Source organism: Plectropomus leopardus, chromosome 16 (assembly GCF_026936395.1).
Source record: "Plectropomus leopardus strain MGB_pleo_1.0 chromosome 16, ASM2693639v1, whole genome shotgun sequence".
Classification (NCBI taxonomy): Eukaryota; Metazoa; Chordata; class Actinopteri; order Perciformes; family Serranidae; genus Plectropomus; species Plectropomus leopardus.
The window spans coordinates 5,617,501-5,643,851 of record NC_142191.1 but is presented as its reverse complement, the minus strand read 5'-3'; the positions used below and the strand labels follow the sequence as shown (position 1 = coordinate 5,643,851).

The following is a 26,351-nucleotide window of genomic DNA, read 5'->3' as shown; positions in this document are numbered from 1 at the left end:
TTGTATGTATAAGTGGTGTTTTTGTATGTATAAATGGTCTTTGTTTGTTTTGTCTTTTGTTGTCAAAAAGAAAAAACGAATAAAAAAAATATTAATTAAAAAAAAAAGATCATGTCCAGCACTGATTTGGCTTGTATGAGTGAAAAACTGGATGAAAGGCTGTGATTCTGGTGACTTATGATGATGTATGATGCCTGTGCTGCTGAAACAAAAGGTGTAGCTGACACAAATGCTCTATTTATTTTCAATTAGACTTGTTCATATTGCGTTTCCTTCAGGGGCCGTGAGTCAGACGACAAAATCAATACCTCAGCGTCTCCTCTGACAGGAGTATCCGTCACCTTCTTTTTGAGCACCGTAGACGTGTTAGATTTATTTTTAACAAGGAAATTTTGATTAGCTTTTTCAAGGTTGCAGTGAGTGATGTGGCAGATCACAGGAAATACTTGACAGGTGTGTAGAGATGATTCCAGCAATTTATTTCAACGAACAGAAGAATACTGCACAAGATTGCATCAGCAGAGGTTTATGCATAGACTTTGATTCTGAAAATAATATACACTTATTTTATTTTATTTTATTTTTTTTTTCAATTTAACAACCTCTCTTTTCATAAACTCTCATATGGCATTCTGATAAATTCTTCTCTGTTTAGTACAGATTTTTTTTTTTTTTATCAGATGTTTATTTCTTCCCTTTTTTTTTTTGATATGTTCCATACATCGGTGGGGAGAAAGGATTAGTCAAAGCAAAAACATTGCAACTCTGAATGCCACTGCACTGCACACACTACAAGACTTGTCCACTGTGAAACACTATGGTTGCATTCAAAAATGAAATCAAAGGTTTTCTTGAACAAAAAAAATATATATATATACCAAGTTAGCAAATACAGAACCGACAACTGAAATGATTTAGCAGCAGTTTCAGAGAGAGAAAGGGAGGAGAAGACAACAAACAGTTGGAAAATGACAGCAGAAGCTCTGGCAATATGTGAATCTTTTTTTTTTTAAGAGAAGTTGATTAAAAACAGCAGAATTGATAAACAATATCTCAGTGACATTATGGGAAAAATAGGTGAACTTGATCGTCAAGTTGGTGATTTTTAGTTGACAAACAACCACCGATCTCACAAAAATTAATTCTATTTTCATAAAAACATAAATCCATTTGTCTATTTTCATTAAAACTCTAATTACTGTAATACAGATGAATTTATGGCGTTAGGATTCAATTCAGCAACCGGGAAAATTAGGTTTTGGTGGGTTTACCCTGCAACTACATCCATGCTAGGCCCCAAGCTGTGCCGTTAACTTGTGTTTTAGCTGTTGAAAAGTTCCAGTGGGCCTTCAGTACACACAATTCTCTGTCAGGGATTCAGTCCATCACATGGCACATTCCTCCGTGGTGTTAGGTCCGGGACATCGAGGAGACAAGTCTTTTATCAGGTTAGCTTTGGAGAGAGCTGAGGGAGCCGCCGCTGCCGCCGTGCTGCAGGCTACATGTTCTTGTACATGGAGCGATCTCTGGGCAGCTGGGTCTGCGTCGCTGTGAGCTTCAGGTGGAAGTGGTAGACGGTGAGCGTGATGACGATGATGAGGGCCAAGATGAAGCCCAGGATGAGGGGGAGGGTCTCCTCCAGGCGCTCCCGCTGGTCGGTGATGCACTTGTAGGCTGCAGAAAGTGGAACAATAAGCACAGTCAGCGTGCTGAGGCGACACTGACGGCCTGAGAGAGCGCGCACATATATTTAGAGTTCATGCGTATTGTCTTTTAAGGCTGGCTGATTCACTACTTTTTTTCTAATGACTTTCACCAGAATCAGATTGTGAGGAAATCATCATATGATGCAATTTTATAAAGTTCTGTCAGAATAAGGGCTGCAGCTAATGATAATTTCATTAGTGATGCACAATGTTGGATTTTTGCTGACATTTTCAAACTCATTTGGACTGATTGCTGATACTAATATTGATTCCACTTAAAAGAGAGAGCATCGACTGTCATGGAATTAACTTATTACAGTGTTGCCCCAAGGTTTAGTGTTTTGGCTGGATGAGGATGGTTTACTGGTGTGGTTGGATGAGGATGGTTTACTGGTTTGGCTGGATGAGGATGGTTTACTGGTGTGGTTGGATGAGGATGGTTTACTTGTGTGGATGGATGAGGATGGTTTACTGGTGTGGCAGGATGAGGATGGTTTACTGGTTTGGCTGGATGAGGATGGTTTACTGGTGTGGCAGGATGAGGATGGTTTACTGGTGTGGTTGGATGAGGATGGTTTACTGGTTTGGCTGGATGAGGATGGTTTACTGGTGTGGTTGGATGAGGATGGTTTACTGGTTTGGCTGGATGAGGATGGTTTACTGGTGTGGTTGGATGAGGATGGTTTACTGGTGTGGTTGGATGAGGATGGTTTACTTGTGTGGATGGATGAGGATGGTTTACTGGTGTGGCTGGATGAGGATGGTTTACTGGTGTGGTTGGATGAGGATGGTTTACTGGTGTGGCTGGATGAGGATGGTTTACTGGTGTGGCTGGATGAGGATGGTTTACTGGTGTGGCTGGATGAGGATGGTTTACTGGTGTGGCTGGATGAGGATGGTTTACTGGTTTGGCTGGATGAGGATGGTTTACTGGTGTGGCTGGATGAGGATGGTTTACTGGTGTGGCTGGATGAGGATGGTTTACTGCCTGTGTTGATTCTGCATTTTTCAGACTCACAGAGCATGAAACTAGCATCAGTGGTGAGGATGCAAGCGTTAGCCCGCTGCTAGTCAAAAAAACGCTGATATTTTGGCTGTTTTTTAGACAGTTGGGATTGACGTCTCTCCATTTGTGATTTACTCGTTGGCTTTTAGACTGTCGGTCTTTGTCCGATGGTGTATCACTCACAAAAGCCGCAGTGCTTTGTAATACATTTAATTTAACGTGTAGAATCTCTCCTCTGCTCTGCTCCACTCTCTGTCTGACTGTGTGTGTGTGTCTGTGTGTGTGTGTGTGTGTGTGTGTGTGTGTGTGTGTGTGTGTGTGTGTGAGCGAAGAGAATTGACAGCGACACAGTAGAGGCTGAAACATAAATAAGATAAATAATAATAAAAAATTGGATAAATAACATAAGCATGTTCAGTTTATTAAAAAAGACCTGTTCTATATGAAAAGTGACCTTGGATGACTTCTGTTGTGATTTGGTGCAATATATCAAATAAAATGAAATTGGTTTGACTTTATAGAGCGGTGCAAGGTCTGATTGTGTGAGGGCGTAAGGAGGAGATAATTTAGACTGATGTTGACGTTGGGATATGAGTTACAACTTTGGTGGAAGCGGTAGGCCTAATTTTTGCACGATTTTCACTGAAAAATAATATAAAAATGATGATCTTCTTTTCCTGGGGTCTGTACCAAACTATATTGTTGCCTTAGATTTGTAGGCTAGAGCATCTCTGTAGCACCACAAAGCTTCATTTATTATGGTACACTGTGGCACATTTTACCTTATCAAAATATAGCAGCCCCTGCGATTCGGATGTTGCCATTTTGTGATTTCTATAATATTTTTATTAATTGTGCCTTCCAAACTAGCTAATACAAACATGAAACAAAATGCATCTGAAAATGTATTCTCTGGGCAACTGCTTCAACTAAAGTTACATGTAAAGTATTTATTTTACAATCAAAACCGTAAAATTCCTCCTACTCCAACAGGCTTCAGCGATTCTCTCCCTGAGACAATCCTGACAAAAGTCACTTGAATTGTGTGACTTTCAGTTTTTTGAAACAGGTTAAAGTGTCATCTTATCACCTTTTCATATTGACAGAAAAATTAATTTTGGGTCGATGCTGATATCGCGTTTAAAGCCTTAATTTGTGATGACAATGGTGACTTTCTGATATTATTGTTCAAACCTAATTTTCATTGTTGTTAAAGCTGCCAGTTATTTGACTAACTTTTAAGTCTATTAAATGTCAAAATCTGTGGAAAGAGTAAAAGTAAGAATTTCCTAAAGCCCACAATGATAATTTGTCATACTCACTTGAGGAGCTGCAACTAGTGAATTTTTGGCATTTGGCTTTTATAAAGGAGTGAAATGGTTCATTGATTTTTTAATTAAAGCAAAGCTTGATTTTTTTTCAATAGTAAAGCTGCAAAGATTAATTAAGTAGTTTTCAACTATTAATTTAATCAACTAATATAATTGATTTGACTAAATTTTTCAAGGAAAAAATGTCAAAGTTCTGTGATTCAGGCATCTTAAATGTGAATATTTTATTGTGTCTTTCATTCTTAATGACAGTAAACAATATCTTAATGTTGACAAAAATGACATTTTGGGACACCATTTTGGGCTTTGGGAAACAATGACTGATATTTTTCACCATTTTCTGACCACACAGCTAATCTATTAATCGACAAAATTATTGACAGATTAATTGATGATGGCAATAATCCTTAGTTGCAGCCCCACAAAATAGTTGCAGAGTAATTTTCTTTCATTTGATTGAATGAATTAATTGAGGAAGTAATCGATTTACTCATGGTTTATTTGTAAATTAAATTACTAGTTAACCAAATGAGAGTTTTTGTTGCACATGTAGAGTTTTTTTTCTGGTGCGGTTCGTACAGTGAAAACACAGTTAAATGCATTTAATGTCAGTGTGATCATTTGAATCATCATTTTTTACATATATGTAATATATCACTCAGCCCCACTGTTTCGGTTATCATAGTTGCCGATTGTCATATGAGCCACACTCATTGTGTGGCATCTGACAGGCTCACTCAGCCATCTGTATTGGTCCACAGAGGTGTGTGTGAATGTGCAGTGGGCACAGTTGTGTACAGTGTTTGCATGCTTATCTGTGAGGTTGCATCTGTGTGTGTGTGTTTGCACAGCAGCAACTGTTACTGAGCTTTTTAGTCACTAAATGACACAAATTTCACACATATGCTTCTTTCTTTTTTTCAGTTATACAAATTAGTCACACACTGTTTGTTTTTGCTATTTTGTGCTCAGTTCGAGAAGTTTGAGCGTGCACACATAAGGGAGAAGGAGGACACCCAAGTCAGTGTACAGTATGTGTGTGTGTTTTAAAGTTGAAGGTGTCTCTCCCTGTGGACGGCAGTAATGCACACTTGGAGGGAGGCAGTGAAGCATAGCACAGCCTAGTTTACAGCAGCTCAGAGGAAATGATTCTTCCAAGGTGATTGGCTTCAGAGGACAGCCAGGGACACTGAATATGTCTACAGAAGCTGCATTGAGGGCAAAAATATGACCGCACTCATAAAGTCCTAATGACCCCCACCCCTTCTCTCCCTCTCTCTGCATCTCTTTATGTCTCCTTTGTCCCTCTTGCATCCCTGCCTCCTCTTTTTTCTCGTTACCCTGACTTCCTGTCTGCAACCATGTACTCCTCATACTGCAGCAGTAACCACCAGAGGGGTGTGTGTGTGTGTGTGTGTGTGTGTGTGTGTGTGTGTGTGTGTGTGTGTGTGTGTGTGTGTGTGTGTGTGTGTGTGAGTGAGTCAGAGAGAGATAAAGTAGTTACACCCCAAGATTTCTCATTATCACAGTGAAAGTGTGTGGCAGGCTTGTTCTTACGTTCGCTGAACATAAAGTCAGAGGCGATGTCGAAGGGCTGGATCTGGATGTCATACATGGAGACAGTGACGCCCTTCTGGTGGTCGCTCGAGATGAGGGTGAGAGTCTGCTGCGCCGTGCACACATAGGAGTGTCCGGCGGGTGTCACCAGGGCTGACAGGCGGTGGGTGCTGGCTGTGTGCTTCCCAGCTGGAGAGAAAGGATGAGTCATGAATGAGTATGGCAGTGTAGTGTAACTGGTTTAGGGAGTGAGTGTATGAAATTTGTATCCATGGAGGGCCTCTGTATGTCGAAACACGGGTGGTGCAAATTTCATAATTTAAGATGATTTTCAATATATCATTTGGGTGAATCCACTGTGACAAAAAGCAAGGGACAGTATAACGGGGAAAAATCCTCCAAAATAATAAAGACAATAATAATGACTATAAATATTCATTAATGGATAAAATTAATTAAAAAATTAAATATTTCATAATGACAAAAAAAAAAGATTTTAACTGTGTATTGTAATTTATGAAAGAAGTGTGAACATAAAAAGCAATAATTATCACATATTTAAAAAAAGAATTTTAAAACATTGAAATATTTCAGATGATAATGAAATTCAAACTTGTGGAGTTGTAGTAATAGTAGTAGTAGTAATAATTAAATAAATTGCAAATAAATAATAATTAATTATAAAAGGTTTCAATATTTCAAGATTACTATAAAATTATTAAAATTCGTCAAATTGTTTTAATAATATTGGTAGTCTTACTAATAATAATAAATAATGAATATTATTATAAATAAACGTATAAAAACTAAACCAAAAACTAACTAAAAAATATTTCAAGATCGCAAAATTATTAAAACGTGTGGAATTGTAATCATGGAAGCATTGTGTGGCGATGTCTGACATAAAATGATTTAATACACTCGTTTTGTTGTTCAAATTGTCATAATTATTATTAATAGTTAGTTAGTGATAATAATTACAATAATATAATGTTATATTTTAAAACTCGTATAGTTCATCGTAAGTTCGTAAGTCCTACTGTTACGTACCGGGAAGTACCTAAAATCTGTTATAATTCCAGTAAAATTTGCCATATAGCCTACGTGGGCGAAAATCGTAAATCCGTGCATGACTCAACCCTCTAATTCCATCTGAATGCAGATGTGACGTGATGAGAGCGAGCTGCGGTGGAAATGTGCTGAGTAGCTGCTGTACTGTACGTCAGGCTCGGCGGGAGACTCACGGTTGTAGGCGTTGATGAAATGCGAAGTCTCCGAGGTGTCATAGACGAACTGGACCTTGCTAATCTTCCACACCTCGATGCCCTTGTCACGGAGCTCCTGTAATACACAGAGAGATACACACAAGCGTCAAAGTAGGGTTCTCCGCCGCATGGAGAGGGCAGGTTGGCCTAAACTGAGGGGAAAATCCATCCGTCTTTTTTAGGCTGCTGTTCTGTTTGAAAATTTGTGAGGTTATTCCCTTTTAATTTAATTATTTTCAATTAATACAGGACATAAGTGACATAATCCCACTATACGATCCGTAATGGCGTTTCGTTCAGGGAAAAAAGCCAAATTTTCACATAAATTTGAACTTCTTGACACTGTATGACGAATTGCTAAACAAAAAAAAAAAAAGATTGGCATTGGCATTTATGGAAAAACATGTATATTTAGATGGAGTGTGGCGAGGTGTTGGCGTCTTGATATTCCCATGAGATGATTCAGAATTGCACGCCAAGATTCAGTACGTGCGTTACTGTCGTTTCCCCTGACGCTTTCTTTGTCACCCACCTTAGAGAAGTAGATGCGGAGTGTGTAGGCGTTGTTCTTCCAGGATATGTGGATCTCCGACTCCGCGCTCCCGCATTTCCCCTCGATTTCTGCACCACGGGGCAGTGTGAACGCCGCCTGTTCGGTGATCAGCTGCATAAAGATAACAGGCACGTGAAAAAAAAGTTGACAGATGGGGACAGATTACGCATCGTGATGAAGCTGGAAGTACTTTTATACTTCTATTTTTACACACGAACTTAAAGTATAATCAGTTATCAATAAAGGGTGCATAATTATTTAAATAAGTTGTTCTAGTAGGCAAAAACAAAGAAAAGTTAATTTATTTCATGATGAAGTTTTAATTCGAAAAATTTTTGCCTTTCTTGAGGATGGATCTGGCGACATCAGCATTTTACGCACGACTACACACTACAAAAGCAGTCTCCAAATACAATTCTGATGCGTTTATCAGACATTTTCCTTATTAAAAAGAGCAAAAACAGTCAGATGAAGTAAATGGCAAAACGTTTTGCATGTAAAACAACATTTTTCATTTCTGCACCACTTTTACGCACAATTAATTTAATGTCTTTAACTCGAAGCATCATTTTACGTAGCTTACAAGCTAAAAACAGTCAGTGCCTTCCTTTTTTAAAAGCATCCACATGTTTTAAAATGCACGGGGGATTCCTTACGTCTATCCCATTGAGCGCGAGCACGTCATATGGCACGAGGAATCTCACGGCGAATTCCACCATCAAGCATGTCGTGCCATTCTCACGCACCGCGAAGATGGCTTTGTCCGGGTTGTTGGAGAGACCGGACAGGTTCTCCCCCTCCTGCTCCGCCAGCACCACGGACAGCGCCAGCACACCTGACCGAACAATGAAAGGTTGGGGGTGGGGGTGGGGGGGCACTTCATGTCAGTGGGGTAACAGATGGGGCGCACGCACACACACACACACACACACACACACACACACACACACACACACACACACACACTCACACACTCACGCACACACATACTCCAGCACACACACACAAAAACATGCAGAATCAGCAGAAATAGCAGGCTGCTCTTGAGTTTAGCTCACATCTTTAGATCACTGGCACATCACCTCTGTTTCCTCACGGCAAAGTCAAAATCAGGTGAAAACACCGGAGACTGAAATCTGCAGTATCAGGGGAGCAACAGCACCACACTGGCTGCGTCAGAAAGTGATGAACTAAAACTCGGATCATGTTTGGACGACTTTTATATTCATGTGCGGAGGAAATGTGCCAGAGCTCACACTCAGTCGTGCCATAAGGTGCACACGCATGCACGTACACGCATGCACGTACACGCACACACACACACACACACACACACACACACACACACACACACACACACACACACACACACACTGCAGTGAGGAGTCACGACAGCTGCAAACACATACACACCACGCACACACACACTTACCGAGCAGTAGAAGCCGGGCGCTCTCCGTGGTGCTGAAACCGAGTGGTCCCATCGCTACCAGCTTCCCCAGCGCTGCAGAAAGGGGGCTAAGTGACTGGGCAGCCTGTGCCGAGCCCACCACGAAAAAACAGAGAGAGAGAGAGGGGAGGCGGGGGTGGAAAAGAGAGAGAGAGAGAGGAGGGATGCCTCTACTCAGCGCCCAGTAGTCACGCTCAGACCATCGCGAATGCAGCAAAAAAAATGTCTCCAGGTTGGACGTGAGCTCCGGTTTGCTCTGCAGAAGCAGCAGTCGGCTCCGAGGAATTCTGGCTGTCCAGACCGACCGCTCTCTTCAAGGTTGACGGGTTCTAACCCAGTGACAGCTGCAGCACTGAGCTCCTTCTACACATCATTAACACCAGGAATAATGATCCTCCGCGAAAGAAAGAAAAAGTCCGTCACCTGAATTTGCCTCTTGTTAGGAATGCAGTCTCAAGTTATCCCCGCAATGCCGTAGTTTCCATCTCTGTGCTAGCAGCTGGAGGTTGGGCTGAAATGATGTATGTCTGGAGGGAAACGCCGACAACACCCCCTCCCTCCCTCCCTCTCTCAAACTGCACTTCTGCAAGGTTGCAGCTGAGAGTTGCTGAGAATGAGTGCTGCAAAATTACTTCATCCAATACAAAATATTTCATAGAAATTAGTTCGATTTCTTTCAAAAACGAGAAGGCAACAAGGAAAATAACGAAACATGGCAACAAAAATGATGAAAAAAATAGTTAAAAAAAAAAGAAAAATGAAGAAACAAAACAAAGAAAATGAAAAAAAACCCAAACAAACAGAAAATGCCCCCTCCCCTCGAAAAAAAATAAATTCAGAAATATTTATTTTTATGTTTTTTTGTAATATGATTTTAAATATAAAAATATTAAAAAAATGATTATTAGAAATATCGTTTTCTGGACATTTTTCCTATTTTTGGACAATTTTCTAATAACCCTCCTCTCTTATTTAAAACTATTTATCGGTAAATTTCTTGGACCTTTTATCTAATTTTCTGCAATTTGTGGGACATTTTTTTGCCAAGTTTGCCATTTCCTTTTCCCTTCCGTTTTTGAAAGAAAACACAACAATTTGCTGAAGTTTCAAATGCTTAAATAGCTTCTGAAAGGCATCTGAATGCAGCACAAGAAAACTTCAAAGGGTTAACAAATCAAGTCAAGGGTCAAGTGACACGCGTTTTAGAAGCAAAGACAAATAAAGCTTGTGCATTTTCTTGTTTTATGAATCGCAATTTTGAATTACCCACATAAATGTGCTCATTATAAACCAAAAACCACATGCAGATTCCGACATAATGATGTTTTTTGATAGTGTAAATACTGTTTACAATGATGGTCTCTGGTTGAGTGCCCCCCATCGCACAAGCAAATGCTGAGTATTAAATTATTATCACCCCTCCACCTTCGATGTAACCCCCACCCCCTCCAAAAGGAGTGGCAAATGCTGCTGAACACACGAACCACCATATACACTGAAACTTCAAGTTTTGCGCTTCACTCCGTGCTGCAGTGTCCAGCTGGCAGCTGCTGGCACAATTTTTACAAAGTATTTTGGGTTTTCAGATATACAGACGCAGTTTAAAAACATCTAGGCTCGTTTTTACTCCCTCTACTCTTGAGCCTGATAGCACTGCTAACTTTTGTCCCGCGGATATACAAAAGAGTGCCATCTTTTGTTGTGTAGTGCGGAAACGCTGATCGTTTGCAATGTGTTTGAGTTTGAGGTCAACAAGGATCATATTTTGGCGGTAAATTTGTCGTTTTTGAGAGTAACATTATTCAGTCTAAAGGTAACGTGATGGAGATTAGTGGCGAACAAACACTTTTACGCATGGTGCACCTGGCGCACGTTTTTAAGAGTTTGGCATTCTGAACTGAGTGTCAAACTCGCACTTGACGTTGCTGATGCTGTCGATGCTGGGTTTACTGCCCACCTGGGGATGTTTTATATCTTGTGGAAAAGTTTCTGATCGCGGAATCCGCCTTGAGGTCAACATCGGATTCTCCTGCGACGCATTGGCGTCTTTTTTAATCTCGAGGGAGGTAAATCGGCGTACGAGTTTGTTGCTGAATACGGAGAAAGTTGTTTGTGAAGTAGCGGCAGTTGGTGGGGTAAACAGAGGAGGTTCAGCCCCAGATGCTTCGCGCCTCCTCACGGTGCGGGATTTACGCACGGGCACCAGTGTGCGCTCCGGAGGTGTGGGGCTGAGGATGCTGGTTGGTAGACTGCATCTTTTCTGATAGTAGCTGTCGTGAAATCTGCGCACACCGAAGTCTAACGCTGATTTTTCGTGTTGGGTCTCGCTTTTGTTGCCAAGAATGGGAGACAGTAAGATGCCCAGGGCGGAGGGCGCGCAGGGTTTTGGAGTGTTTCTGCCGGGTCGGGGTGCGAAGAAAGAAGAGTTTTGAACCTCACAGCTCTGTTTCAGAGGGGGGAGGTGATCATCAGCGGTGGTCAACCCTTCTCCTGTTTTAGGGTGCTTAGAGTTGGGTGAACGGTCGGAAGTCCGCGGAGGGGGTTTTGGGGTTAGGACTTTGGAGAACATCAGCTCCTGTGGAGGCGAGGAGGCGCCGTCATTTTCTCTCTCAAACTCCTCTATAGAGTCCATCGATGGCAACCGACTCTGCTTCATCCGTGGCTTTGGCTGCCAATCTGTGTGATCACGCGTTTGGAGAACCTCGAGTTTATTTACTAAATGTCCAACTTTTCTGTCAAACTTCTCATTAACATCATTAAAACCGAGTCGCGGCTGCGCGCCTCTCTGCGCGCCTCCCTCAGCCTCCCGGCGCTTTTTGGAGTTGCTCCTGAGCGCAAAGAGGCACTCTTTGTGGCCGAGAAACTTTGCCACTTCCACAGCAGAGTTTCCAACTTTATTCTGCCTGTCTATCTGAAGACCCAGCCTCTTGAAAGCTCTCACCAAAAACTCAACCACGGGGGAGTGACCTGCCACTGCGGCGTACATGAGCGCAGTGTTCCCCCACGCGTCCACGATCTCCGGGTCAGCGTTGTTTCGGACCAGGATCTTCACAGCATCCAGGTAGCCCTTCTCACATGCGTAACTGAGCGCGGTGCGCCCGTTTCCGCCCTGACAGTTGACGTTGGCTCCTCTCTGCAGCAGGAGCTCCACAAACTTGCACCGAGTCTGACTATCAGGCAGCAGGACGGAGGAGATGAGCGGAGTCTGTGCGCTCTCTGTTTTGGAGTCCACGATTTCTCCATCCAGCGCGTCCAGAACGAACCTGGCCAGGTGGAGTTTATCTTTGGACATTGCCTCTAGAAGGATCTGTGTGCCCGTTTGCCCTCCGGACTTCCCCTGAGCCTTGAGCATGATTCTTTCAAAAAAAAAAAAAAAAACTACCGGAGGAATATCATCTCTGTAATATGGAACAGGTTGAAACCTTTCCCCCAAACGAGTGCGGTCAAAACAAACTCGTCTTCTCCGTTATATAGTGAGGGAGAAAGCGACGGCGTTGCCGGGCAACGCAAACATAATGAGCGCGCTTTGTTCGTCTTACTAATGGAAATACTTCACTTATCATGACAATTAAGAGCTTCAGCGCTGCAGCCGCCTGAGCTCAAGAGTCTCTGCGACATGAATCCATCCCGCACTTGTTGAATGTGATTAGACAGCAGCGGTCATTGTTTGGGCGATAAGTCGCGAGCTGCGCACTCCCGCCGTTACCAATAGATCAGACCTCCAGACAGCGTGGCCCCTACTCGAGACCTTTAACACACGATGATCAGATCAGATGATTTTTCAATCTGGACCCCTTTCTCAGTTTTTTTTTTTGTGTCAAAGGCTATGTCAAAGGATTAGTTTAATCTCAAATTAGTTTTAATCACAGTTTAGTGTCTTAAAATGAGTAAATCCAGATTTAAAAATAAGCATAGCTCTGTTGTACCATTAAAAAACAATCTTAGTTTAAATTCTGTTTTAATAAATAAACTTGGCTTTACTAAGTTTAATAAATAGGGACAAGCGTCATAACAAAATTAAAATAATAACAGTTAAATTGGCATCTTTTCCATACTAATAAATGTTAAAGTGGTGCTAGGTTACCCCCCCTCACTCAATACTGGACCAGTTTCAAAGATTGTTATTGTCAGTGGTCACAAACACAAAAACATGTGAAAAGAGTCCTGGCACCAAATAGTTAAGAGTTTTCAGTGTTTTCTAGTTTTTGATGAATAAATCTTTATTAGTTTAGAATTCAAAAATACCCTTTTGGCAATAGAGGGAAGTCATCAAGAGCTTTCATTTGACATATATATAGCTAATTTTGCACCAAATGTACTCCTTTATGCCGCTCTGGTTCTGACCCCCTTCATATATGTAGCATAATGCACATATTTAAAAAAAAAAATATTTTACATACTTCTTGTTTTCCGTTTTTATGTAATTCTCTATGCTTACATATAAGAGCAGCCCTATTTCAATACAGTATTGATCCATGAGTGATGTTTTTCTGATTTTTAAGTCACTTAAAATACTCCTGGTAGCCCAAAACACATTTTTATTTTCTATCATTAATGAAAAGTGCCGCCCCTGCCACAATTTAATAAATGATTATGTTCTGACAAAACCAAAATGACCTACAGTTTTATTTTTAAGAAACACAAACGAGTCACGTGGTTATGTCCCATTTTACACCTGGATTTATTGGTACACATACTATAAAACAGTATTAAAGGAGCTGGATAACAACAGTATTTTCATTGCTTTAAGTTCAACAATACAATATAAATACAAAAACACGCACAGAATGGTTTGTTGACAAGCTACAGTTCAAATAGAAAACAAAGAGGAGATACAGTAGAAACGGAGGAAATCAAATCAGTGACTTGCTCTGCAAAAATAATCGGCTTTTTTTTCCTTTTTTCGACAAACTAGAGAGCCAAAGGTTACATGTAATCACACAACAGAAACATTCAACTAGTGCAAAAAAGCCTCTAACAAACATAATAATCTTAAACTACACGTTATATCTAATATATATAATATATATATTCATTTATTTATATATATCTTCATATAAATAACCCCTTAATTTGGCATTTTATCATTCATAAAATAATTTTACCATCCTAACAAACACTGAGTGGCACATTTGAAAGCGATGGAATAAAATTTAAAAGCACTTTTTTACTCGTTTATCTCTGCACTAGATATGTGGTGAGAGCTTTATACTGTGTTGTGTGGTGCAGTAAGGGCAGACCGGAAAACAGAGACAAAAAAACAACAAAAAAAAACAATGAGAAAACCCAGTGGTTGATAAATGTCTTTCCCCAACATCCAACAGACCCACTCTTTCCCCTGAGCCCTTGTATGACAGAACACAATTGGTCAAAAAGTAAATTAAACTACATACATTCCAGTATATACAAGAACATCCCGTCTACCCATTACGTGTGTTACAGCAGAATAATACAGGAAAAAAAGATTTAAAAAGGCCAAAATACCTCGAGGTGCTTTTATCCCCATGTTTTTGTCTGTTTTTATATCATTATTTTGACTTTTGGTCGATCTTTGTTAGCCATGCAAGGTGAATGCCTGGCAGGATCATATGTGCACAAGTACCCACAATATTACTTCTTAGTAGTAGTACATTTCTTTTTCTGCAGTGACTTTTTTTTTTTTTTTTACCAGGGCTGTAGTGCGTCCTCAAGACATTTGCAGTTCCATTAAAGTAAGTGGGAACCTGTTGAGGGGTAACAAGTCTGAGATCCCTGGTGTGGAAAGTGTGTGGCAGCCATGTCACAGGCTTTGTTACAAATCTGTTGTAATTATTCAGTCCCCTGACCGAACGCGAGCAGGGAAACGATGAGGATTACAAGCTGAGGTTGCTAACGTGCAGTCGAGAAGCTATTAAGGGAGCACTTCACTTCAGCAGTGAGTGGACCAGACGAGGCGGCTTTGACTTCTGTCGGCAGAAGTTCTTGTCCGATGGCGACGGGCCGGTCAATTAACACAATTTAATACAGCAGAATTAATGTGCTGCCAAGAACGGATTCATTTTGTTACCAGTGAATTATTGACTTGGCACAATTTCACAAGAGTTTCAAGTGCAAAACTCCTTCCAAGAATACTCCACCCCCAAAAAATGAGCACAATTAACAGTTAATCCCGTGTTATGTCGAATTTGTGACAAAAACGTTGTTTTTCTCACTGCCTCCGCAGCACGGCTACAACTAACGAGTGTTTTCATTGTCGATTATTCTGTTGATTACTTTCTTGACTAATGGAATAGTTGTTTTGTCTATAAAATGCCATAAAATGGTGAAAAATGTTTGACTTCCTCAAATGTTTGTTTTGTCCACAACCCAAAGTTTACAGTCATAGAGGAGAAAAGACACAGACAGATAATATTCACATTTAGGAAGCTAAAATTAGAGAATTCAGACATTTTTTTTCTCAAAAAATTGACTCAAACCGATAAATCATTTATCAAATTACTTGCTTATTTATTTAATAGTTGACAATGAATCAGTTATTCCATAAGTAGTTGCAGCTCTACTCCGCAGTGAACAAAGAATCCAAAAACTGACAAAAAATTCTTGAAGAATTGGAGTTATGGAGGTGTGCATTTATCAGTGGTAAAACAATCACTTATCCAGTTGTATGCTCAGTACTTTCCAAAAACATGCATTTTTAGTAAAATCTGTTTTTAAAACTGAACATGAAGTTAAACCTGCCTAAAGTTACTTTAAAGCCAGACTCAACTGACAAAAACTGTAATTTTACCTCACTGAACACAGGAGCTGCTGGCTTATCTCAGCCGTAATCAGAAGTGTGTCTGTGTTATTATGTGACTGTAGTGAAGTCAAACTAAACAGTTAAAACTACAAAGTCACACAGTAACACAAACTGATCATACAACTTGATAAATAAGACTTTAATCATAATCCACAAGTTGTGTGAGAGTTTGTAAACAGATGTTAATAATATATATTATTTTGATGTTAAACATGAACCCCAATAACTTCAATTCATTAAGAATTTTCTCCGGTTTTAGATTCTTTGTTCACTCCGTTTGGAGGCAAGTAATTTATACAAAAATGATATTTTTTGGGGTTGAAGTATTCTGTTAATGCAAAGAGCCATTTAATCCTGCATAACCTTTCATTTATTGGTTCCACTTTATTATATCATAATATTATTAGTTCGGTGTTGTATCTACTCATGTCGTTGCCTTGGTTTTGCAGTGATCCAATAATTTTATCACTGCATTAAATAATAAAAAAGAAACTGCATTTTAGTTACTATTACTGCAAAATTTTTCCCTTTCCCTTTTTTGGTTTTAGTCCTGATTGGTTTTCTGTACTTTGTACACCTTAAACCTCGAGGGAATCATGTGATTTTTTTTCTTTTGCATAGTAAACATGATTGTAAGCCCAAAATTAGGAGTATAAAATGTTGAGTTTTGCAGGTGTAAACTTGTGGTGTAAAAGTTGACTATCAAGTTATTTTCAAGTAAAAGTTTAGCACAGCAGTCACAATCTCTTGGGTCTTCAAAACTAAATTTTTGAGTGGGAAAAAGGCCATAATCAAAGTTAACATCTGTCCATCGTGATCCCTTTATAGTTTTCAGACTCAGCAAGATAAAAAGCATTTTCATAGTTGGCTGTAACGTTTGTTGAACAACAAAATAAGTCAGTAATACATCTTTGTGACGTCACACAACTTGCATTGTAGGTATAGGTGACACGGGAGGTTTGCCACTCCGTCATACAGTGATTTCTTTTTTTTAATACATTCTTACTGAAATACAGAAAACCTACAGTAGTGCACTGCTACATTTTCCACATTGTTATGATGGCCTATCACATACAAAGTGCTCAGAACAGGACTGGTGTGTAGCGTACAGTGTATTTCACAAAGTTTATTCATTTGTGCTGAAATGACATTAAATCTTATACATATTCTTCTCTCCTTGTCCACGCTGTTTCTGGAGCGGTTAATCGGGTACCGATTTTTTTTTTTTAAAGAAAAAAAAGTGGAAAAAGGAACGGATATCACCTCCCTCCTGTGAGTGATGTGTTTGTGCATGTGTTGTGTGTTAAATAGCTGCAGCTTGTGTTGCCCGTAAGATGCAGAGGAGGTGATAGAAAATTTAAATGTACATAGAGCGGAGGAGGGGGATACGTCTGATTCTGTGTCGCTTCGTCTCCGGATAAGTGGTTGAGCCCCCTGTGAGACAGTGATAAGCACCAGTGGCTCAGTGGTATAAAGTTAGTGGGTGGGGTAAGGGTGCAGAAACTGAGTGGTGGGCAGGGCTACTGTGTGTGTATGTTTGTGTGTGTGTGTGTGTGTGTGTGTGTGTGTGTGTGTGTGTGTGTGTGTGTGTGTGTGTGTGTGTGTGTGAGCAAATGACAGAGAAGTAAAGAAACAGTGTTGTAGGCAGGTGTTGATGTGTCTGGTTGTGGAGGGGTGATCCGCGATGGAGTGTTTCTGCACCTGCGTGTGTGTGTGTATGAGTGTATATGTGTGTGTGTGTGTGTGTGTGTGTGTGCTTGTGTGTCTGTCTCAGTCGCTCACACCACCGTGGCAGGTCTGCGGTCCATCTCCTCCTCCAACTTCACCATCTGCTGCATGTCCTTGGTCTTCCAGGAGACAGAAAACACAGTTAGACAAACAGATACACAAACTGAACCTCAAACTAGGACACATCCACACTAACACGTTTTAATTTTAAAACAGCGCTGTAAAACAAAAATGTTCAGCTTTTTTGCACCAGCTTTTTCAGAAATAATCTCCACCTATATAAATTTGCCTGAAAATGCAGGTCACAGTTCATGAATACTGGGCACGCGTGTGCCGGTGTAAAAATGAAGCAGATCGTCTTCTTTGCAGTTAGTTGTTTAGTTAAAATACTACAGAGATGGCAAAAAGTCAGATTAGAGATTTCTTTGCTTTGACCGACTAACGTAACTTTTACTGAAAATAAATCAGGTATAAGGCATTCAAGGGTGATATGTCCAAAAATGTTATCACAATCACTTTTTAAAATACGATTAGATGTCGATAATTATCCTGATAAAAGAAATCATGTTTACAGACGATGAAATGTTTTATTCGCACTGCGGTTAGTAACTTTATGTAGTATTAGTCACGCTAACTTACGAACTACCCAAACATCTACGATAGCTAACATGTAGCTAACGTGACTGATCCAATTATGGAGTAACCCAGCAGCTATCTATGGTCAAAACAATCATACTAAAATAACTTTATGAGCACGATGAATGTTTTTCTAATGTTATAACATTAACTACATATTAGCTTGGTTCCTGGGTGTTTGCGTCATTGTTTTTAGAAAGTCTCCATTCAACCCGTCCAGACTAAAACAGGGTCAGCAGCTTTTTCAAATGACTTTTTTAAGGGTTACAAACGGCAAACGTAGTGTTGACAGTACACGTAAGGTTGGCAATAATTATGCATTTTGAAACAAAAACATATAAGTGTGGATGTGGCCTAAATACACACATGTAATCCATCTTTTTTTAAACTAATGTTGGCATGTGCGTCTTCAGTTATAAGTTGTGAATGTTTTATTGCTCATCAGTTTATCAGTAAGAGACAATCTGCCTCTGCCTGTCCTCTCTGCAGGGAGCATTTCTTTGCATACTCTTGCAGGTAGTTTAAACCACATGCTTAGTAAGAGTGGTGTGTAATGGTTTGCCACAAAATGTCTGCAGTTGGACGCCGTCACATATTATGAAAGCAAATGATTATGAGCTGGAGTGAAAGCACAGTGGGGCAGGTTGGGAGCTGGCTGTTTTTGCTTAGTAATAGCTGGTGAGTCATGGTGATAAATGACTCAAGCTGCTCGTTGGCACTGCCGACACCCCGAGAGCTGCAGACTACAAATGTGGGAATGGGATTTCACAACACAAAGGAAAAATGAATCACTTTCTTTCTTTTTTTAAATCTTGCAATCTCTTCAAAGGCGAACCTGTCGTGTACTGTTTCCCTGCTTTAGTCTGTGGTGAGTCACTTCAAGAGTACTCATTATAGTAGTCATATAATAGCAGGAAAGTACAGATTTTACAGGAGTACTTCACCTGCAAAATGATCATTTTTATATCAATTACTCACCATGTGTCATATTAAATTTGTGAAAAAGCCTGTTTTTTTCTTGCATGCCTCCGTTGAACAGAAAATACAAAAGCAGTGAAAATTCTTAATGGATTAAATCTTGATGAATTGAGTAAACGGATCGGCATTTAACAGCAGCAAACTACATTAAAACATCTGTTTACAAACCCTCGTTTACAAACAACTCGTGCGGTATAATCCAAGTGTTATGTATCCAGTCATACGCTCAGTACTTCCCAAACACAAACATTTTCTCTAAAACCTCAGTATTTAAAACTGAATGTTAAGTTGAGTTAGGTTAACTTACCAATGCTCTCTAAATAGCCAGACTACATTGACAAAAACAGTCATTTTACTTTGCTGAACACAGAAGCTTCTGGTCTACCTCTGCGGGTTGATTCAGACTCACAAAAGTCACACAGTAACACAAACTAACTACCTCATTGAGGTAGAGGAGGACCAGCAGCTTCTGTGTTCAGTGAGGTAAAATTACTGTTTTTGTCATTGAAGTCTGGCTACTAAGAGAGCAAAGATACATTTTACTTTCTGTTCAGTTCCCTGTCAGAAAGGGTCTGTCTGTTCAGGAAGTACTGAGCACATGACCGGATAAATATACCGCACCAGTTGTGTGAGTTTGTAAACAGATGTCTTGATGAAGTTTTTTTTTTCTTTGTACTTTATTTTTTCAAAAAGAACATGAAAATACAGTTAAACACTGCAAAACGTACAAACACTTGGTCACATATTTTTATGGGCATTTGAACTGACGGAAATAAAAGTCAATCTTTCCCAGTACTGCAGAAATGTATCAGTCAATTGAAGAAAAAAAAGTTAATCTTTCCATCCTTTGAATAGTAGTAACAATATCTATCCAGTCAGTCTTTGTTTTAGGTTCGGCCTGTAACCATTTTCACGTTACAGCTTTCTTGCTGGCAGCTGATAATATCTTTAGTAGGTATTCATCTGGGGCTAAAAGATGAGCTGCAACAGTTCCCAAATAGATTGTAAATGTTGATAAAGTTTTGTTGTTGTAAAAACCCTCTAACTTCAGTTCATCAAGAGTTTGGATTTTTTGGGCACCATGGAGGCATGCCAGAAAAAGAAAGTTTTCTTCACAAGTTATACTGGTTGAGTAATTGGTTGAATGATATTTTTTTGGTGAAGTATTCCTTTAACAGGCTCAGCAGAGAACTGAGGCGATGGAAAAACAACGTACATTATTGAGAGGCAGAAGTGAGAGAGGTTGAGGTAGACGTGATGAGGAAGTGACGCAGGCACAGAGAGGTGGAATCAGAGGCAGAGCTGAGCGAGATGGAGATGCCTACCTTGAACCTGTTTGTTTGCATGGTGTGATTTCAAAAGCTGTGCCGGAAGAAGCAAATCATATTAAAAACAAATGAATATGTGCATACATGTAAGACATGTACAGGTAATGAGTGTGGCAGATGGCAAAATAAAATGGACAGATGGAGATATGAAACCTTCATACTTTCTATAGAGTTTTTAATATCTGCAGTGTACACTTAATACATGTAGGCCCGAGAGATGCAAGGCGCGTTTCCATTACAGATTTGCACAAAACTTAAGTGATAATGTTGAGAGTCTTACTAATGCAGGTTCATTTCTATTACAGCCACCGCACTAGCCGACATTATTTCCAATGGAGGGTGAAGTAGGCGTGTTATGCGAGTGATAATAGACTCATAAACTCCTCCTTTGACACCAAAAGATGCAGCAGGATTTAGGGACTAATTTTAGTTGAATTTTTTCTAACTAAATTATGTTCAAAAAAGACTTTTTAAACAAAATTTACATTAAAAAAGATCCTTGTACCTTATGTAACGGGAAGGCAAGCCTCTTATATGTGGGAGCAGCTACGTTTGAGGGATTTCTGGGAGCTGATAGTCCACGATTTCACAGAGGAATTGTGGATTTTAAAACTTCCAGATGATCCACTCAACTTTTGAAGAACTACGTGCAATAACAGCTCTTATAGCGCCTGCTGCATCATGAGGGAGCCAGTTCCTACTGACAAGCAAATAGCCATATCATCATGTGACCTATAAAAGCGAAAAAAGTGCTTTTTCATTGCAGTTTTGTGACTTGTGGCTTTTTGAATTGCCTGAAAAACCACTTCACGCGTGCGTACGAAATTTTTTTGCGATAAATGGGAGCTTTTTTTTAAATGTATGAGTTTCATTAGGGGTATTTTATATTCGCAGTTTCAATTTGTGCAATCTGAGGGTTAATGGAAACCCGCCTGCAGTCCAGTCAAGTGTGAGAGTGAACAAACACTGCTACAGTACAAAGAAACAATGAGACTGTGCTTCTGTAAGATTTACTTTGTGTTTATTCTTTGGGACCAACATTGTTGTTTGTCTGTAGAGTCTCTTGAGGCACTTCTGATGCCAGCTATGTGGAACACTTCCTGCAAAACTAATTACAGTTTACATCTCAGATGACAGAAACTGCAGTCATTACAGTATCTGGGGAAGAAATCAGCCAGAGAGTCTCACTAGTCCTCAGTCTTGAGTTTCATTTACACTTAAAACGCCAGTGGAGCACAAAGGGCCGTAAACTGAGACGCTCTGGTTTCTGCAGGAAGTGAGTCTGATGAATGATGTGGTTGTACAGTCAGCTGACAGACATGGCCGTTATATTAAGTGATTTCTTCTATAATCTGCAGTTAATTGGCAGTTCGGTGTTGCCTGTTTGTTTAATTTAGGGTCGTACCTGCTCATTGAACTTATCCAGTTTCTCCAACTGTTCTCTCTGGTTTTTCTCTAGCTGCTCCATCTCCTTCTGATGCTTCATGGCCAGCTGCAGACACGCCAAAAATGTGTTAGGACAATTCAGTTACTGTTTAGCACTATAAATATGTAGGTCAATATTTGAGTCTCAAAGTCTCAAACGATGACTAAAAGTCAAAGATCACTGAAAGCATTTTTGTCTTGCTTTAGATTCGTCCTCCGTTTATCGTAGAAAACTGTTTTTCTTGTAGTTTATTTGTACTTCTGATGTCCACACAGACGCCCTGGTCTGTATACTGCAGGACAGACTGTGTCAAAGTGTTAAATCATACTGTAATATGACTTTTTCCTGATAATTTTGAATACATACTAAACTATGACTGACATTTTTTTCTGACATACTGTATAATTTTATTTATTTTTTAAGACATATTGTTCTATGACTTCATTGTGACTTTCATCATATCTTTGACACACTATACTATGACTTTTGAAATCTTTTTGAAGGCATACTATACCGTCACTTTTTTGTGATAATTTTGAAGACATTCTGTACTATGACCTCTTGGTCATATTTTTGAAGACATACTATATATTAGGATTTTTAATAGTTTTTTTTTTTTTTTTACATTTTTTGATGACATACTTTATTATGATTTTCATATTTCTAAAGACACTATGCATTGCAACTCATGATAATTTAAAGACATAATATACTATGACTCTTCATTTTTTATTTTTGATGACAAACATTTAAAAAAATAAAAGTCACTGTAATCAATCATGCTTAGATTATTAGAGCGCTGCTAAGTCGCCCTTCAGTACTAACTTAAAATGATACTCATATATTCTCCCCCACATGCTGAAAAAGGAAACATGGGAGAGATTTAGCCATCCATGTTTGAGCCTCAGACTCAGACGAGGAGACTTTTGTGCACCAAATTCAGCAACGAGCAGACTTATCAGAATTGTATTTGGCATCTTTTATGTGTTTATGGTGTTTATTATATATTTTCTGGTATGGATGTTAATATGCTTTTTGTATTTGACAGCAATTTCATTTTGAATGATGTATTTAATCTATTTTTCCCAGAGAGGGTTTGAATCTCAGGTTTTAGGGACGTGCACAGGAATCTCCCCCCTCAGTAGAGGAATGTGAAAACAAAGACAAACTTTTCACAGATAAAACTCTGTAGTCAAGGTTAGACATTTTAGGAGACACAAACAGAGGAAAAACACATTTTTGAGTGAAGGACTACTTTATTTTCAACATAAAAGAAAGTGAAAATGCCTGGTCTCCTTGTGTGCAAACTGTATAATTAAATGTATTTATTTACACTGCACACTGTAGGTTAACTTATTAATTATTTTTTACTTAAGATATTTGCACTGTAACTCTACTTCTGAAAAACTGCACAATCCCTTCATTGCACCTTTTGTACATACATTTTAAATTGCTTCTATATTTTTTTATCCTGTGTCCTATTTAAATTCACTACTTTTATTCTTCCTTTATGTTTACTGCTTTGCACCAAAACACTAAGTCACATTCCTTATATCTGTAAATGTACTTTGCAATAAAACCAGATTCTGATTCTGATTCATTACATGTTAAACTACCACAGTCGCAATAGATATCCATTAGTATTCTGCATTAAGTTGGGGGATATTTGGTATATTCTTTAGCTAATTAATCATCATAAAAAGTAAAGAGCCTACCCTCTTCCTCTCATCCAGGAACTTCTTGGTGTTGCTGCTGTTTAACTCTCGCACTCTCCTAAAGAGCACAAAGAGAAGCACCGTGGCGTTACAACATAATTCAAAAGCCGAGTCACTTACTGCTGAGCGATTACATGATAACAGATATTTACAGCACGTGTGTGACCCACCTCTCTCGCTCTGCCTTGTTCTTTATGGACTTGTCCTGGCTGATGGCTTTGCTGTTTTCCATGGACATCTTGGCCTGGTTGGCACGCATTTCTTTGCTCTGCCTAAAATTGTGGATGTAAAATGGAAACTTGGGTTTACGCTCTGAGAAAGTAATACTAGGTGGCTGCAGGTGGCAATTATGCGACCGGCGCTTCAGTTTGGTGATTCAGAGGGTCACTCTCCGTCTGGATCAGGTTACCCTCAGTGAATGGGTGTATGGTCGTGTGTGTTTGGGCTTCTCACCGTTCATGGATGAGTTTGAGCTGCATGGTCTGCTGCTCCTGGACGGTGGTCAGGAGTTTCTTGAGGTGTTCGCACTGCTGTGTGACGTGGCTGTCCTTCATCTCCTGCTCCTCGCTGCTGTGACTACTGATCAGCTCTGACCACTCTTTAGTGTGCTGCGCTGTGATGTCCTTTACCTGCACACACACACACACACACACATAGCAGGTACACAACTCAATTATACACTGCTGAGGTACTTGTCATCCTCACAGCTAATAACTTTGTGGAAAGGAAGCTTGTTTGAGGGCAAGAAGTTTTGTGTTACCTTGACTTTGTGATCGGCGATCAGTGTTTGGATTTTATCCTCTGTCTCCTTCTTCAGCTCTTGGCAGTTGTTTTCCCTGCGAGGAGACCACATACAGATTTATTTAACACCATGCAAGTCAAATTCAACGAGAATTCAAATTCAAGAGGACTGTCTTACTCTTCACAACCTAAGTGCGTTTTAGGTTTTCCAGATGTTTGATTAATATTATGTTGGCTTAAAACAAATAAGTTTCTCTCTGTTACCAAAGTGGGCTATTTTAAAACAGCTCTCAATCTGAAGTAGCACAGAAAATGAACCGGGGTCAATGCAATAATGTCAACACATATGCATGTCAGAGGTCATAGTACACAGTCTTAAAATATGTCATATAAAAGTAAAGTGTTTTTAACAATATAATGTAAAAAATATCACATTTCATAAAGAAAGTCAAAGTATAGTATGTCATCAAAATTATCTCAAAAAAGTTATACTAAAGTAATATTATACAATTTATCTTGAAAAAGTCATCGTAAACTATGTGGTGAAAAATCCAGTCATCATTTAGTATATTATAAATATTTCATTGCATGGTATGTTTTAAATAATATAAAAAGTAGTATACTATATTGTTTTGAAAAATATAAAACTTTCATAGTAGTATGTTGTCAAAAATATTACAAAAATGTATTTATAAAATGTCTTTAAAGTCTTTGTACAGTATGTTTTAAATAATATCAAAGTGATACTATAGTGTAAAAAAAATATATAAAAATGTCACAAAAAGCCATAGTATAGCATGCCTACCGTGTATACCATTTTCAGTAATGCCAAGCACAACCATATTTCCGGTCTCATTTTTTTAACTTACCCTCGTTTCTTGATGGCTTTCTCTAGTAGTTTCTCCAGGTTTGTCTTCTCCTTGTCATGCTGAGACACCATCTTGTCCACCTGTGTGCAGTGGGCTTTCTGCATTGTATTTTGATCCTGTGTGGGAAAAAAAAGTGTTTCACTTCAGTGTTTTTCTGTGCTGTGGAAGTGCAGTTTGAACCTGCACCAAAACAGATATCAAAGAAAAACAGGCAGCTCTAATTTAAGACTGTGATTATGATTTTAAAAACATTAATATGTTGGTGTCGACACTGAAAAATGAGCCAGCAGTTGTCTTTATTCAGTCAACAGATGGTACTTTAATACAGGGGTTACGTAAGAGGACTTAATGCTATGATAATTAATCAGCCTCTGTGAATGAGCCAGCACCCACCGCGGTCTCTGTGGAGCTCTGGTCAAAGCAACTTTAGCAAGTCTAATTTCTTACAAAACGTTAATTACGTGGCTGCATTTAAGTGTTTGTAATGGACAGATTGTGTGTTTTTTGTGTGTGTGTGTGCAGGTGAACACAGTGATGAAGCAGCGGCTGGTGGAAGATGAAAGGTGGAGCCGCCCCCCCCCCTCGCTCTCGCTCTGAGCATCAATGAGTGTCCAGACCGAGCAGCAGCCTCTCTGCATCGGCAACAGACAGGTCGGCACTACAACAATCACCTACCTTTGAGTGTTTCTTCTTTAAAGTGTTGAGCTCCTTCTGTTGCTTTTTAATCAGTTTAAGGTACGTCTGCAGAGGGAGAGAGGAGCAGTTATTGATCTGGTGCAGGAGGTCATGTTGAGAACAGCCTTTGAGCTTAATAGCTGGGTGTTGGCATTGTCTGGTAGAGTAATCGTTTTTATGAGATAATTATTGGTACTAAAAGGTGATTATAGTCAATGCTGCGTTCAAATGTTTTAACATGTTTAACGTTTTCACAACCTACTGAGAGCTCTGTGTCAGCAATATTGACCAATATTGCGTAACATTAAAATGTTGCCACCTCTGAATGGATAGTGCTTTTAAATGTGGAGCTAAAGCTCAATGAGTAAATGAGCGTCAGAACACCAAGAAGGGCCTCTTAAATTATTTTTCTTTAAAAATGATCAGGTGAATGGATGTTGGGTTTTTGAAAGCAAAATGAGCTGAAACAGCTCTGAGCATACAGCTGGATAACTGAGACCTGGATTATACTGCACAAGTTGTGTATAAACAGATTGTTTGATATAGTTTTGCTGTAGTTAAACGTGGCTGCCTTTAACTACAATTTATTAAGATTTTTTTCTGACTTTG

General features: G+C 39.4%; 3 protein-coding genes across 7 annotated transcripts in view; all 3 read right to left on the bottom strand.

Annotated features, from left to right (window-relative positions):
• Nucleotides 1–458: 458 nt before the first annotated feature.
• On the bottom strand, nt 459–9,393 carry lamp5 (lysosome associated membrane protein 5). Its single transcript, XM_042502962.2, has 6 exons — nt 8,851–9,393; nt 8,075–8,253; nt 7,398–7,529; nt 6,845–6,941; nt 5,601–5,789; nt 459–1,674 (listed from the first exon to the last, which is right to left on the bottom strand). The coding sequence occupies exons 1-6, from the start codon at nt 8,900–8,902 to the stop codon at nt 1,499–1,501; spliced, it is 825 nt and encodes a 274-aa protein (XP_042358896.1). The 5' UTR covers nt 8,903–9,393; the 3' UTR covers nt 459–1,498.
• Nucleotides 9,394–10,400: 1,007 nt separating this feature from the next.
• On the bottom strand, nt 10,401–12,220 carry LOC148186799 (uncharacterized). Its single transcript, XM_088089469.1, has one exon. The coding sequence runs from the start codon at nt 12,218–12,220 to the stop codon at nt 10,745–10,747; it is 1,476 nt and encodes a 491-aa protein (XP_087945595.1). The 3' UTR covers nt 10,401–10,744.
• Nucleotides 12,221–13,525: 1,305 nt separating this feature from the next.
• Nucleotides 13,526–26,351, bottom strand: part of plcb4b (phospholipase C, beta 4b) — a 147,960-nt gene continuing 135,134 nt past the window's right edge. For 4 of the 5 annotated variants that reach the window (XM_088089180.1, XM_088089179.1, XM_042502959.2 and 1 more), the window contains 9 exons: nt 25,743–25,808; nt 25,068–25,183; nt 24,218–24,293; nt 23,911–24,086; nt 23,628–23,729; nt 23,458–23,515; nt 21,722–21,808; nt 20,314–20,350; nt 13,526–17,493 (listed from right to left, as the gene is read on the bottom strand). In XM_088089180.1, coding sequence (XP_087945306.1) covers nt 17,417–17,493; nt 20,314–20,350; nt 21,722–21,808; nt 23,458–23,515; nt 23,628–23,729; nt 23,911–24,086; nt 24,218–24,293; nt 25,068–25,183; nt 25,743–25,808 — 795 coding nt within the window. In that variant the 3' untranslated portion in view covers nt 13,526–17,416. The remainder of the gene's footprint in view (nt 17,494–20,313; nt 20,351–21,721; nt 21,809–23,457; nt 23,516–23,627; nt 23,730–23,910; nt 24,087–24,217; nt 24,294–25,067; nt 25,184–25,742; nt 25,809–26,351) is intronic. The other variant, XM_088089181.1, reaches the window with a different exon arrangement.